The sequence below is a fragment of the Bombina bombina genome, chromosome 6 (genome assembly GCF_027579735.1).
Source record: "Bombina bombina isolate aBomBom1 chromosome 6, aBomBom1.pri, whole genome shotgun sequence".
In the NCBI taxonomy this organism is placed as follows: domain Eukaryota; kingdom Metazoa; phylum Chordata; class Amphibia; order Anura; family Bombinatoridae; genus Bombina; species Bombina bombina.
Window position 1 is genome coordinate 766725355 of NC_069504.1, and position 15196 is coordinate 766740550.

The following is a 15196-nucleotide window of genomic DNA, read 5'->3' on the forward strand; positions in this document are numbered from 1 at the left end:
ACTATCCAGGGTTCTGAACCAAAAAATGGGCCGGCTCCACAGCTTAGATTCCTGCTTTTTCAAATAAAGATAGTAAGAGAACAAAGAAAAATGTATAATAGAAGTAAATTAGAAAGTTGCTTAAAATTGCATGCTCTATCTGAATCATGAAAGAAAAAAAATTGGGTTTAGTGTCTCTTTAACACAGTGCAGCCAGAGTGAAGCTCTGTTTGAAGAGAACAGTCAAATACAAAGAAGTGCTGCAAAGAGGGAGCACATTGATTGATGACTGTCTCTCATGGATTTTTTTTTTGCTCCTGCCCCCTAGCCTTTCCCCGTCTGCAAAGGTGTGACTCCTGAATTTAAGACATTTTTGTGAGCAATGCAACTTTTGTATTACTACATGTTTACCTTATAATAATGTGATGTTAGACCAATAGCAAAGGAAATAAATTTATTCAAGAGACATTTTAAAAACTTAGCAGTTAATTTGCAATGCAATTTTCAACTACTGCAATATATTATAATAGTTTATTTTCTAGTAAATCAGCACATTGCAATTTAGCAGGTGCATTAGTGTAACTGCCTAATTTTCATTTCAAAATGGCCTGCAGTTTGGTTATATTGATCACCCGGTGTGTATAAATGTGCATTCATTTAAGTTGAGGTTTATGGGAGCCCCTATGTGCAGATCAAAGTTATATCCATATACCCAAAAGCCCTTATTTATATAATAATAACCACTTCTTCTTTTGACTAGAGTTTAGACAAAAACACACACATACAAAAACTTGTTTATTAACATTTTAATAAAAATATTTTTTTAACACATTTTATTGTAGAGTTCACATGTGTCATGATATATAATACAATCATGATACAGTTTAAATCTGTTGGGTGTGCTGAATAATACAATAAAAATATTGTCTAGGTTTCTCACAGTGGAGCTTAAATGTGAGCAGCATCTAAAAACTCCAAAACAGCTCAGCACAGATGTGGAAAAGGCACAGCAGTTAAAGCCTTACCCATTTAATTAACAAAATGGGGATCCCTTTCACCAGTAGCTGTACTAAGAGTATAACAGCTGACAAAATGCATTGTAACAAAACACTTTTAAGAGCTCCAGTATAATTTGCTTTAAATTTAATTTCCCACTTGCTCCTTTAATTGTGTCTTTCTGCAGGATACATTTGTGTCCCTAGGAGACCATGGGGCTTCTTGGGAACCCTAGATCCAAAGGATATCAAACGTACTATAATAATGGGAAATAAGAGTACACTGTAAGTACACTGACTGCAAAATGAAGCTCAGAGAAAGCAAAACAATGGAAAGGAATGGTGGACGGAACATTTACATGCAATTTTAAACAACCTTGTAATTTACCTCTACTATCAAATGTTCTTTGTTCTCTTTTTTTGAAAAGCAGGGATGTAATCTCAGGAGCGTGCACATGTCTGGAGCACCTGCAAGAATGTTATACATTAAAAATATCACTAGATGTCAGCACTATTTCATGTAGTGCTCCAGACACCTACCAAGGTATCTCTTCAACAAAGAATACCATGGGAACAAAGCAAATTTGATAACAGAATTAAATTGGGAACATTTTTTAAAATTGTATGCTCTGTCTGAATCACAAAAGAAAATGTTTGAGTTTCATATCCCTTTAAGCCACAGGACAGATGAACAAAGGAATTTTATAAAGTAGACAGGGGAGCCATATTTAGATTTTTCTAAGTTAAAATGGTTGAGTGGACTTCTACTGCTCTGTATCGTATAGAAAAAACATCATGCAGCATTGGTGGCAGTCTTTGTAGGGAAGGGATATATTAAAAAGAACTATATAAACATTTTAAAAATATTAGCAACTCAGCATACTGGCTGATAAGTAGATTAGATTTCCCTTTGCCTTATTGGAGCACAGTAACATTCCTCCGAAAGCATAAAAATATTTGGTTTACAAAATACATGTAAAGACAATCTCTTTTAGATGAAACTAAGACAAAATTACTGGCTTGTCACTTGAACATCATGAAAATTTGCTTTTTATATCAGAGGGCAAGGAATTAATAAGCTCTTTTTCAGCATCCAATCCTCCTTTCCTTAGTAAAATACAGGATACAATCTCCTCTGGCAAGAATGTTAGTTTATTGTCTGTAAGCTCCAAGCTAGACAAATGAGTCAACTGTCCAATCTCATGAGGAAGTCTAGAAATCTTGTTATTGGCAGCATGAAGAGATTTTAGTCTGGTGCATCTGAACATTTCCCTTGGCAAAGAAGTTATCTGGTTTCCAGTAAGTGCTATATGTTCTAAACGAGTCAAGTGACCAATTTCTGTAGGGATACTTCGAATAGAATTGTAGCTTATGTCAAATTGCTTAAGTTTAACCAGAGAAAAAAGAGAAACAGGTAGGGCTTCAAGCTTGTTGTGGGACAAATATAATTCCTCCAGATTACATAGAAGTTCAATAGAGGGAGGGAGGTGGGTGATATAATTATTGCTCAATCTCAAGATGCATAGGCTTTTAAGCCGTTGTAAGGAACCCAGTTGATTCACTGATGTTAATTCATTAAATGCCAAATTGAGGCTTCTTAGCTTAGTTAGACTGGATACTATTTCAGGGATTTTTGTGATCTTGCAGTGCTGGAGCTGTAGGTCCAGAAGGTTTCTCATCTTTTTTAATTGGCTCAGGGACCCTAGCTCAGTGTCCCCATTTTGTAGACTAAGTTTAGACAGTTGCCCTCCTACATCTATGATAGCAGATGGAATGTGGGAGAGATTGCTTGTCAGAAAAAGAGCGTGAAGTTCAGTCATGCCCTGAAAAGAATGTAAACGGATAGTTTTGTTGTTGGTGGAATTGAGGTTGCCAGAGAGATGTAGCTGTTCAAGGCTCTTCATACAGTAGATCCAACGAGGAAGCTCCTCTAGGTCAGTGAACCTGATATGAAGAATTTTCAGGTGATCCTGAAGGAAACTGTGTGCATCAGGATCAACTTTAGCTGAGCAGTGACAGAGGTGAATTTCAGACAAAGACCTGAGTTTAGATACCATTCCAGATAGTTTTGCAGATGATATCAGGTCCAGCTTGAGGACTTCAACTTCCATCAAGTCATAAGTTGCTTTTGGGATGGCAGGAAGCATTGAAAGCTGAAGCTCCCATCGTCCCTTGGCATTCTTGTTCATCTGCTGTCTCAGCTTCTCGACTGACCATTCAGAATTGAGAGCCATTTCCCTCAACCTCTCCTCACTCACAGCTGACAAGAATACTGAGAACCTTCTAGAATACAAAGAGTCATAGCAGTCTAACATGTGCAAGAGAAATGCAAAATCCTTTTTGACATCTGGAATATCTCCTAAGAAATTTCTATCATGCTTTTCCTCAAACGAGTAAATCTTGAGCTGACGGCTAAGGAGCCAAAACAAAGAATACACTGCTAGGAGGGAATATAGACAAACAAAAATAATATAAGTGAGCAACAGTTTTTTCCAGAATATAAGCCAAATTGTGAGTGCAGTGGAAGGCAGTGTATCCCATAAGTTTCTGTATCCCAGGTTTACAGATGTGTTGGAAATGAAATGATCCTACTAGACTGAAGGCATATATGAGCACTATTGTAACCTTAACCACTTTAAAGATTGTCTGTCCCAGATATACTCTATATACTATATCAGAGTCCTCAGCATGGGAGCGGAAATGACGTATCTTTTCAAATAAGGCTTTAGCTTGCTCCTCTTCCTTCCTGTCCAGAATTGTAGATACTGGGACCTGTATGGGAGAAAATGGGGCTTCCTTCAGAAGTGGGGTTCGAGGGGAGTATTCCATCGAACGAGTGGAACTAGATTTGAGGCGGATATGTTCAGGAGATGGCTGATCAGTGGTCTCTTCAAGGGCTTTGGTAGTCCAGGGTGAATCAAAGCACTTAGCCAAGATGGAGAGAAAATGTTCTACCTTTGAAGATGTCTTAGGATACTTGAACCAGAAATTACTACTAACTAGGAGGAGTAATGTGTTGATAAGGGCCATGTAAGGGAAATATTTTGACTGCCAAGGTACTACTTTATGGTAACATACAGCACTAACATAAATGTATTGCTGAAAGTCTAGATTTGTCAAGTGACCAATGTCTCGGGAAGGTGATAAAGACGTTTCACTAGCTGTTACAAAGACATTTGATGTGCTTTTGTTAGGTTTCATGGAAACTGGCATGCAAACCACTTTGTCCATGAGTATAACAAGTGTGGCAGAGAAGAACGAGATCATGACCATTAAGATGAGGAAGTAATCCATAATGACATCCCACCATGGTTTTAGAGCCTTGAAATGTGCCTGGGAGCCAGCCAGCGATGTGGCTTCAGTAACTGTGATCATTCCTAGGGAAATGTAAAAAAAAGTAAATATAATAAACAGGAGCAAAATATATGTTATGAGAATGGAAGTAATGGAGAGATAAGGTATGAATCTCTTATATTGTTTAAAGCAGTGTTTCTCAGCTACGGTCCTCAAGTACCCCCAACAGGCCAGGTTTTCATTATAGCTGAATTAGAGCATAGGTGAAATAATCAGCTGATGGGTGAGAACAAGTTAATAACCATGGTTACTGATCAGCAAATTATTAAACCTGTGCTCGCGTTCAGCTATAATAAAAACCTGGCCTGTTGGGGGTAGTTGGGGACAGCGGTTGAGAAACACTGGTTTAAAAGTGAATGTAAAGTTAAGTCGTTTACCTAAAGTGAAACGATAGAAGTTAAAAAATTAATAAGAGTTTCATTCATGAAATCTTTAGGATATACTTATCTTCAGAGCTATTTCACTATAAACGCTAAACGGATAATAGCTGAAGCTCCAGTCGCCATTTTCATCAATTGATTGACAGATGACTCATCTGCAATCAACTACTGGAAACAATGATTAGTTGCTTGCAGATGAGTCATCTGTCAATCAATTGATGAAAATGGCGACCGGAGCTTCTGCAATTATCCATGTAGCATTTATAGTGAAATAACTCTGAAGATAAGTATATCCTAAAGATTTCATGAATGAAACTCTCATTCATTTCTCTTGTTAAGTGTATCCAGTCCACGGATCATCCATTACTTATGGGATATTCTCCTTCCCAACAGGAAGTTGCAAGAGGATCACCCACAGCAGAGCTGCTATATAGCTCCTCCCCTAACTGTCATATCCAGTCATTCTCTTGCAAGCCTCAACCAAGATGGAGGTCGTAAGAGGAGTGTGGTGTTTTATACTTAGTTTATTCTTCAATCAAAAGTTTGTTATTTTTAAATGGTGCCGGAGTGTACTGTTTATCTCAGGCAGTATTTAGAAGAAGAATCTGCCTGCGTTTTCTATGATCTTAGCAGAAGTAACTAAGATCCATGGCTGTTTTCACATATTCTGAGGAGTGAGGTAACTTCAGAGAGGGAATGGCGTGCAGGTTTTCCTGCAATAAGGTATGTGCAGTTAATATTTTTCTAGGGATGGAATTTGCTAGAAAATGCTGCTGATACCGAAGTAATGTAAGTAAAGCCTTAAATGCAGTGATAGCTACTGGTATCAGGCTTATTAATAGAGATGCATACTCTTATAAAAATGTAATATAAAACGTTTGCTGGCATGTTTAATCGTTTTTATATGTATTTGGTGATAAAACTTATTGGGGCCTAGTTTTTTTCCACATGGCTGGCTTGAATTTGGCCTAGAAACAGTTTCCTTAGGCTTTCCACTGTTGTAATATGAGTGGGAGGGGCCTATTTTGCCGTTTTTTTTTGCACAGCAAAAATTACAGACACAGACATCCAGCTTCTTCCTGCATGATCCAGGACATCTCTGGAAGGCTCAAAAGGCTTCAAAGTCGTTTTTGAGGGAGGTAAAAAGCCACAGTAGAGCTGTGGCAGTTGTGACTGTTTGAAAAAAAAAAAAAAAAAAAACGTTTTTGTCTTTTATTATTTTTGGGGTATTAAGGGGTTAATCATCCATTTGCAAGTGGGTGCAATGCTCTGCTAACTTGTTACATACACTGTAAAAATTTCGTTAGTGTAACTGCCTTTTTTCACTGTTATTTCAAATTTTGACAAAATTTGTGTTTCTTAAAGGTGCAGTAACGTTTTTTTATATTGCTTGTAAACTTGTTTAAAGTGTTTTCCAAGCTTGCTAGTCTCATTGCTAGTCTGTTTAAATATGTCTGATACAGAGGAACCTACTTGTTCATTATGTTTGAAAGCCATGGTGGAGCCCCATAGGAGAATGTGTACTAAATGTATTGATTTCACCTTAAACAGTAAAGATCAGTTTTTAACTATAAAAGAAATATCACCAGAAGATTCTGACGAGGGGGAAGTTATGCCGACTAACTCTCCCCACGTGTCAGACCCTTCGCCTCCCGCTCAGGGGATGCACGCTAATATGGCGCCAATTACATCAGGGACGCCCATAGCGATTACCTTGCAGGACATGGCTGCAATCATGAATAATACCCTGTCAGAGGTATTATCCAGGTTGCCTGAATTAAGAGGCAAGCGCGATTGCTCTGGGGTTAGGAGAAATACAGAGCGCGCAGATGCTGTAAGGGCCATGTCTGATACTGCGTCACAATATGCAGATCATGAGGACGGAGAGCTTGAGTCTGTGGGTGACATCTCTGATTCGGGGAATCCTGATTCAGAGATTTCTAATTTTAAATTTAAGCTTGAGAACCTCCGTGTGTTGCTTGGGGAGGTATTAGCTGCTCTGAATGACTGTAACAAAGTTGCAGTACCAGAGAAATTGTGTAGGCTGGATAAATACTATGCGGTACCGGTGTGTACTGATGTTTTTCCTATACCTAAAAGGCTTACAGAAATTATTAGCAAGGAGTGGTATAGACCGGGTGTGCATTTTTCCCCACCTCCTATATTTAGAAAAATGTTTCCAATAGATGCCACTACACGGGACTTATGGCAGACGGTCCCTAAGGTGGAGGGAGCAGTTTCTACTTTAGCAAAGCGTACTACTATCCCGGTTGAGGACAGTTGTGCTTTTTCAGATCCAATGGATAAAAAATTGGAGGGTTACCTTAAGAAAATGTTTATTCAACAAGGTTTTATTTTACAGCCCCTTGCATGCATTGCGTCTGTCACGGCCGCGGCAGCATTCTGGTTTGAGGCCCTGGAAGAGGCCATCCATACTGCTCCATTGACTGAAATTATTGACAAGCTTAGAACACTTAAGCTAGCTAACTCATTTGTTTCTGATGCCATTGTTCATTTGACTAAACTAACGGCTAAGAATTCCGGCGCTATGGCTTAAATCCTGGTCAGCTGACGTGACTTCGAAGTCTAAATTACTCAACATTCCTTTCAAGGGGCAGACCTTATTCGGGCCTGGTTTGAAGGAAATTATTGCTGACATTACTGGAGGTAAGGGTCACACCCTTCCTCAGGACAGGGCCAAAGCAAAGGCCAAACAGTCTAATTTTCGTGCCTTTCGAAATTTCAAGGCAGGTGCAGCATCAACTTCCTCTGCTTCAAAACAAGAGGGAACTTTTGCTCAATCTAAGCAGGCCTGGAAACCTAACCAGTCCTGGAACAAAGGCAAGCAGGCCAGAAAGCCTGCTGCTGCCTCTAAGACAGCATGAAGGAACGGCCCCCTATCCGGCGACGGATCTAGTAGGGGGCAGACTTTCTCTCTTCGCCCAGGCGTGGGCAAGAGATGTTCAGGATCCGTGGGCGTTGGAGATCATATCTCAGGGATATCTTCTGGACTTCAAAGCTTCCCCTCCACAAGGGAGATTTCATCTTTCAAGGCTATCTGCAAATCAGATAAAGAAAGAGGCATTCCTACGCTGTGTGCAAGACCTCCTAGTTATGGGAGTGATCCATCCAGTTCCGCGGACGGAACAAGGACAGGGTTTTTATTCGAATCTGTTTGTGGTTCCCAAAAAAGAGGGAACCTTCAGACCAATTTTGGATCTAAAGATCTTAAACAAATTCCTCAGAGTTCCATCTTTCAAAATGGAAACTTTTCGGACCATCCTACCCATGATCCAAGAAGGTCAGTACATGACCACAGTGGACTTAAAGGATGCCTACCTTCACATACCGATTCACATAGATCATCATCGGTTTCTAAGGTTTGCCTTTCTAGACAGGCATTACCAATTTGTAGCTCTTCCCTTTGGGTTGGCTACAGCCCGAGAATCTTTACAAAGGTTCTGGGCTCACTTCTGGCGGTTCTAAGACCGCGAGGCATATCGGTGGCTCCGTGTCTAGACGACATCCTGATACAGGCGTCAAGCTTTCAAGTTGCCAAGTCTCATACAGAGATAGTTCTGGCATTTCTGAGGTCGCACGGGTGGAAAGTGAACGAGGAAAAGGGTTCTCTATCCCCACTCACAAGAGTCTCCTTCTTAGTGACTCTTATAGATTCTGTAGAAATGAAAATTTACCTGACGGAGTCCAGGTTATCAAAACTTCTAAATGCTTGCCGTGTTCTTCACTCCATTCCGCGCCCTTCGGTAGCTCAGTGTATAGAGGTAATCGGCTTAATGGTAGCGGCAATGGACATAGTGCCATTTGCGCGCCTTCATCTCAGACCGCTGCAATTATGCATGCTGAGTCAGTGGAATGGGGATTACACAGATTTGTCCCCTCTGCTAAATCTGGATCAAGGGACCAGAGATTCTCTTCTCTGGTGGTTGTCTCGGGTACACCTGTCCAAGGGTATGACCTTTCGCAGGCCAGATTGGACAATTGTAACAACAGATGCCAGCCTTCTAGGTTGGGGTGCAGTCTGGAATTCCCTGAAGGCACAGGGATCGTGGACTCAGGAGGAGAAACTCCTTCCAATAAATATTCTGGAGTTAAGAGCGATATTCAATACTCTTCTGGCTTGGCCTCAGTTAGCAACACTGAGGTTCATCAGATTTCAGTTGGACAACATCACGACTGTGGCTTACATCAACCATCAAGGGGGAACCAGGAGTTCCCTAGCGATGTTAGAAGTCTCAAATATAATTCGCTGGGCAGAGTACCACTCTTGCCACCTGTCAGCAATCCATATCCCAGGCGTGGAGAACTGGGAGGCGGATTTTCTAAGTCGTCAGACTTTCCATCCGGGGGAGTGGGAACTCCATACGGAGGTGTTTGCTCAGTTGATTCATTGAGCAAACCAGAGTTGGATCTCATGACGTCTCGCCAGAACGCCAAGCTTACTTGTTACAGATCCAGGTCCAGGGACCCAGAAGCGACGCTGATAGATGCTCTAGCAGCGCCTTGGTTCTTCAACCTGGCTTATGTGTTTTCACCGTTTCCTCTGCTCCCTCGACTGATTGCCAAAATCAAACAGCAGAGAGCATTGGTGATTCTGATAGCACCTGCGTGGCCACGCAGGACTTGGTATGCAGACCTAGTGGACATGTCATCCTTTCCACCATGGACTCTGCCTCTAAGACAAGACCTTCTGATACAAGGTCCTTTCAATCATCCAAATCTAATTTCTCTGAGACTGACTGCATGGAGATTGAACGCTTGATTCTATCAAAGCGTGGCTTCTCCGAGTCAGTCATTGATACTTTAATACAGGCACGAAAGCCTGTTACCAGGAAAATCTACCACAAGATATGGAGTAAATATCTTTATTGGTGTGAATCCAAGAATTATTCATGGAGTAAGGTTAGGATTCCTAGAATATTGTCTTTTCTCCAAGAGGGCTTGGACAAAGGATTATCAGCTAGTTCCTTAAAGGGACAGATTTCTGCTCTGTCTATTCTTTTGCACAAGCGTCTGGCAGAGGTTCCAGACGTCCAGGCATTTTGCCAGGCTTTGGTTAGAATTAAGCCTGTGTTTAAACCTGTTGCTCCCCCGTGGAGCTTAAACTTGGTTCTTAAAGTTCTTCAAGGAGTTCCGTTGGAACCCCTTCATTCCATTGATATTAAACTTTTATCTTGGAAAGTTCTGTTTTTGATGGCTATTTCCTCGGCTCGGAGAGTTTCTGAGCTATCTGCCTTACAATGTGATTCTCCTTATCTGATTTTTCATGCAGATAAGGTAGTCCTGCGTACCAAAACTGGGTTTTTACCTAAGGTGGTTTCCAACAAGAATATCAATCAAGAGATTGTTGTTCCATCATTGTGTCCTAATCCTTCTTCAAAGAAGGAACGTCTTTTACATAATCTGGACGTAGTCCGTGCCTTGAAGTTTTACTTACAAGCTACTAAAGATTTTCGTCAAACATCTACCCTGTTTGTCTTTTACTCTGGACAGAGGAGAGGTCAAAAAGCTTCGGCAACCTCTCTTTCCTTTTGGCTTCGGAGCATAATACGCCTAGCCTATGAGACTGCTGGACAGCAGCCCCCTGAAAGGATTACAGCTCATTCTACTAGAGCTGTGGCTTCCACCTGGGCCTTTAAAAATGATGCCTCTGTTGAACAGATTTGCAAGGCTGCGACTTGGTCTTCGCTTCACACTTTTTACAAATTTTACAAATTTGATACTTTTGCTTCTTCGGAGCCTGTTTTGGGGAGAAAGGTTCTTCAGGCAGTGGTTCCTTCCGCTTAATCCTGCCTTGTCCCTCCCATCATCCGTGTACTTTAGCTTTGGTATTGGTATCCCATAAGTAATGGATGATCCGTTTACTGGATACACTTATCAAGAGAAAACATAATTTATGCTTACCTGATAAATTTATTTCTCTTGTAGTGTATCCAGTCCACGGCCCGCCCTGTCCTTTTAAGGCAGGTCTAAATTTTAATTAAACTACAGTCACCACTGCACCCTATGGTTTCTCCTTTCTCTGTTTGTTTTCGGTCGAATGACTGGATATGACAGTTAGGGGAGGAGCTATATAGCAGCTCTGCTGTGGGTGATCCTCTTGCAACTTCCTGTTGGGAAGGAGAATATCCCATAAGTAATGGATGATCCGTGGACTGGATACACTACAAGAGAAATAAATTTATCAGGTAAGCATAAATTATGTTTTTATAACTTCTATCGTTTCACTTTAGGTAAATGATTTAACTTTGCATTGACTTTAAAGAGGTAAAAGTCTGTTTCATTGTTGTTATAAAACAAACACTATCAGGCCCATTTATCAAGCTCCGTATGGAGCTTGAAGGACCGTGTTTCTGGCGAGTCTTCAGACTCGCCAGAAACACAAGTTATGAAGCAGCGGTCTAAAGACCGCTGCTTCATAACCCTGTCCGCCTGCTCTGAGCAGGCGGACAGGAACCGCCGGAAATCAACCCGATCGAATACGATCGGGTTGATTGACAGCTCCCTGCTGGCGGCCGATTGGCCGCGAGTCAGCAGGGGGCGGCGTTGCACCAGCATTTTAAAAGGATTTTTACTTTTTCTTTAAACTTCATTTTTGAAGGGTTCACTACTTCCTGTCACAAGAGGGTTAGGGATCCTTCAAGGATATCAACTTATTCCTATCATGCATATTATTATTTTTTTATTTTTTTTTTGTATGAAAAAAAGGTTAAAGGCTTCTATTATGATTGAGGAAAGAAGTGCACTACTGTGTAGGAAAGGAGCTCAATAGCCGATAAAAAAACAACTTACAGCTGTATTTGGGGGGAAAGTAGCATGTAGTACAATTGTAAGAACACAGGAAGTTATTTTTCAGCACAGGCGTATTTGTTGTTCAAAAATCTGTATATGTATCTAAACGCCGTCTTTTAGATGCAAATAGTGATATTTAAGCATCTTGCTTCTCGCTCACACATGAAAATAATCAGCTTCAATCATTCCTATTATTTCCCTTAGGCTCAGTGAGAAGTTTTAGATTGTAAACAAGTTAGGACAGGGCTGCTATAGCCACTATGTTCTGCACTATTTAACATTTTTAAAGGGAGATAAAAACCGAACATTTTTCTTTCAAGATTCAGATAGAACATACAATTTTAAACAACTTCCCAATTTACTTTTATCATCAATTTATTTTTTGTTTTCTTGTTAGCCTTTGTTAAAAAGCAGGAAAGTAAGTTCAGGAGGGTGCACGTGGCTGCAGTACTATATGGCAGCAGTTTTGCAACAATGTTATACATTAGGAAGAACACTAGATGGCAGCACTATTTCCTGGCATGTACTTCTCCAGACTTGTGCACTCTAACTCTCGAGATAATTACTATTTAACAAAGAATAACAAAAGAACAAAGCAAATTTGATAATAGAATTAAATTATGAAAAAAAAATATTCTCTATCTGAATCATAAAATAAATATTTTGTGTTTCATGTCCCTTTAAAATGCATGTGCACTTCTTATATTTGTATTGTCAAAAATGTAAAGTGCTGATTTCATGAAAACACTAATACATATAACTATATGTACCTTACCTACATGTGTAAATATGTTTTAAAGAACATGGAAGTGAATATAAGTTGCTTTAACATTTTTAACGCAATGAACAAAGTACAATAAAACAAAAACGTTTAGGCCCCAATTTATCAAAGGTCTTGCGGACCTGATCCGACACTGTGGATCAGGTCCGCAAGACCTCGCTAAATGCGGAGAGCAATACGCTCTCCGCATTTAACATTGCACCAGCAGCTCATAAGAGCTGCTGGTGCAACGCCGCCCCCTGCTGACTCGCGGCCAATCGGCCGCCAGCAGGGAGGTGTCAATCAACCCGATCGTATTCGATAGGGTTGATTTCCGGCAATTCCTGTCCGCCTGCTCAGAGCAGACGGACAGGGTTATGGAACAGCGGTATTTAGACCGCTGCTTCATAAGTCGTGTTTCTGGCGAGTCTGAAGACTCGCCAGAAACACGGCCCTTCAAGCTCCGTACGGAGCTTGATAAATGGGCCTGTTAGTGTTTACAATTTGGCAATCTATATATATTTTGAGGTAGGAGGGGTATTTTAAGTTATGTCATTGAAGTTCTTAAAGGGACATTGCAGTAAGACAATACAATCATAATATATTAATACAATATTTGAAAAAATAATTACTTAAAGGGCCATGATACCCAAATGTTGAAACACTTGAAAGTGATGCAGCATTGCTGTAAAAAACTGACTAGAAAATATCACCTGAACATCTCTATGTAAAAAAGAAAGATATTTTACCTCAAAATGTCCTAAGTATTCACACCCCATTGTAAAGGACTTTAAGCAGCAAAATCAGTATGTCTGTCCCAGGACAGGCAAGGGAGTGAGCTTCGTGCACACTCATGTTATTTCCCTATTCAGTTTAAGGAAGTTTACTATGAAATCTCATGAGAGTTAAAGGGATAGTCAACACCAGAATTTTTTTAAAAGATAGATAATCCCTTCATTACCCATTCCCCAAGTTTTGCATAACCAACACAGTTATAATTATACATGTTTTACCTCGGTAATTACCTTGTATCTAAGCCTCAGCAGACTGCCCCCTTATTTCAGTTCTTTTGACAGACTTGCATTTTAGCCAATCGGAGCTGTCTCCATGGTAAATTCACGTGCATGAGCTCAATGTTATCTATATGAAACAAGTGAACTAATGCCCTCTAGTGGTGAAAAACTATCAAAATGCATTTAAGGTCTAAGAAATTAGCATATGAACCTCCTAGGTTTAGCTTTCAACTAAGAATACCAAGAGACCAAAGCAAAATTGGTGCTAAAAGTAAATTGGAACGTTGTTTAAAATTACATGCTCTATTTGAATCATGAAAGTTTTTTTTGTACTTGACTGTCCCTTTAAGTCAAATCTCATGAGATCACAGTAAAAGAGTTCATGACCTGAGGTAAAATATCTTCCTTTTTTACATAGAGATGCTCAGGTGATATTTTCCTGTCAGCTTTTTACAGTTATACTGCATCAGTTTCAAGTGATTTAGCATATGAGTATTATGTCCCTTTAATTATTATTTTTGCCCCATACTTGTATTAAAAATGTTGCAGCTAATGTTGTTAAAATTGAGGGTGAATATGCGTGTTTTTTCATTTCTTTTTATGAGCTGTGTTATACTACTGCATTGTTCCTTCCCCACACAGCTAACTATTTTCCAAAGCTCCCTAAGCCAACTGAAGAGCATGGGCAGAGCGACCATACATTAGTGTCTGTATTACTACTAGCTATGCACCATAGAAGGCAGCAGTTGTCTGCCTTACATTAGCAGAAAAGTGTAGGAACACAAAAAAGTCTCTACAATGAACTTACATTTCTTACACCGCTTCCTGACTATTCAGTAGTATACACTTGTATGGCAACATTAAAGGGACATTCCAGTGAAAATTTAAATGCACATAGATAAATTACGTAATTGAATAATAACATATTTACAATATACATGTATTGGCACAAATGCTTCTAGTAAAAGTTATTACTGTTTTAGGGGTAGATTTACCAATGTCTGTCCGACATGATACGCTGTAGCGTATCATGTCTGACAGACATCACTGAATGCCGACAGCATATGCTGTCGGCATTTATCATTGCACAAGCAGTTCACCAGAACTGCTTGTGCAATGCCGTCCCCTGCAGATTCGCCGCCAATCAACTGCTAGCAGGGGGTGTCAGTCAGCCCTATCATATAGGATCGGGCGGATTGAAGACCGCAGCCTCAGAGGAAGTGGGCCAGTTATGGAGCAGCGGTCTTTAGACCCCTGCTTCATAACTGCTGTTTCCGGCAAGCCTGAAGGCTCGCACGGAAACAAGGGGAACAAGGTCCATTCGGCCTTTGTTAAATCGACCCCTTAGTATTAACATTTTTCTCTGCAGGTGAATGTTAAGCATAGCTAGATATTCTCAGTGCACCAGCATTTTATATACTGCAGCTGCTCAGAGCACAAGTGGGGTTTTTATCATGGCAGCAATGAACAAATTGGGTCATTTCCAGATGGTACAAGCACCTTAGGCTCTCTGAGCAAGCACCGGGTTTAAAATGCTGGTGCATGATGCATATTTAAATACCCTTTTGAAACAGCTGTAGCCTTTATTAGAAGCATTTTTGCTGGCACATGTATATTACAAAAATGCTTCTATTCAAAACTGAAATACATCCATGTGGATTCCAATTTGGTCTGGAATGTCCCTTTAACTGATGCTATCCAAAATCACATGAAATACTAGCAACACACAAGAAAATTAAATTGGCTGGTGCCACAAGCACAGGGTATGAAATTATAATATAACTCAAATTTAAAAAAAAATATATGTATAAAAGCCATAATGCTATATGTATTATTATTATTATCAGTTATTTGCAGAGCGCCAATTGTTCCGCAGCGCTATCTGTAAAACCATAAGGATCTGAG

General features: G+C 40.1%; 1 protein-coding gene across 1 annotated transcript in view; it reads right to left on the reverse strand.

The window, feature by feature from the left end:
* Positions 1 to 770: 770 nt before the first annotated feature.
* The window catches only part of LOC128663631 (volume-regulated anion channel subunit LRRC8D-like), a 48630-nt gene continuing 34204 nt past the window's right edge, over positions 771 to 15196 (reverse strand). The window contains 2 exon segments of the mRNA XM_053718052.1: positions 771 to 3466; positions 3468 to 4351. Coding sequence (XP_053574027.1) covers positions 2009 to 3466; positions 3468 to 4349 — 2340 coding nt within the window. The 5' untranslated portion in view covers positions 4350 to 4351 and the 3' untranslated portion in view covers positions 771 to 2008.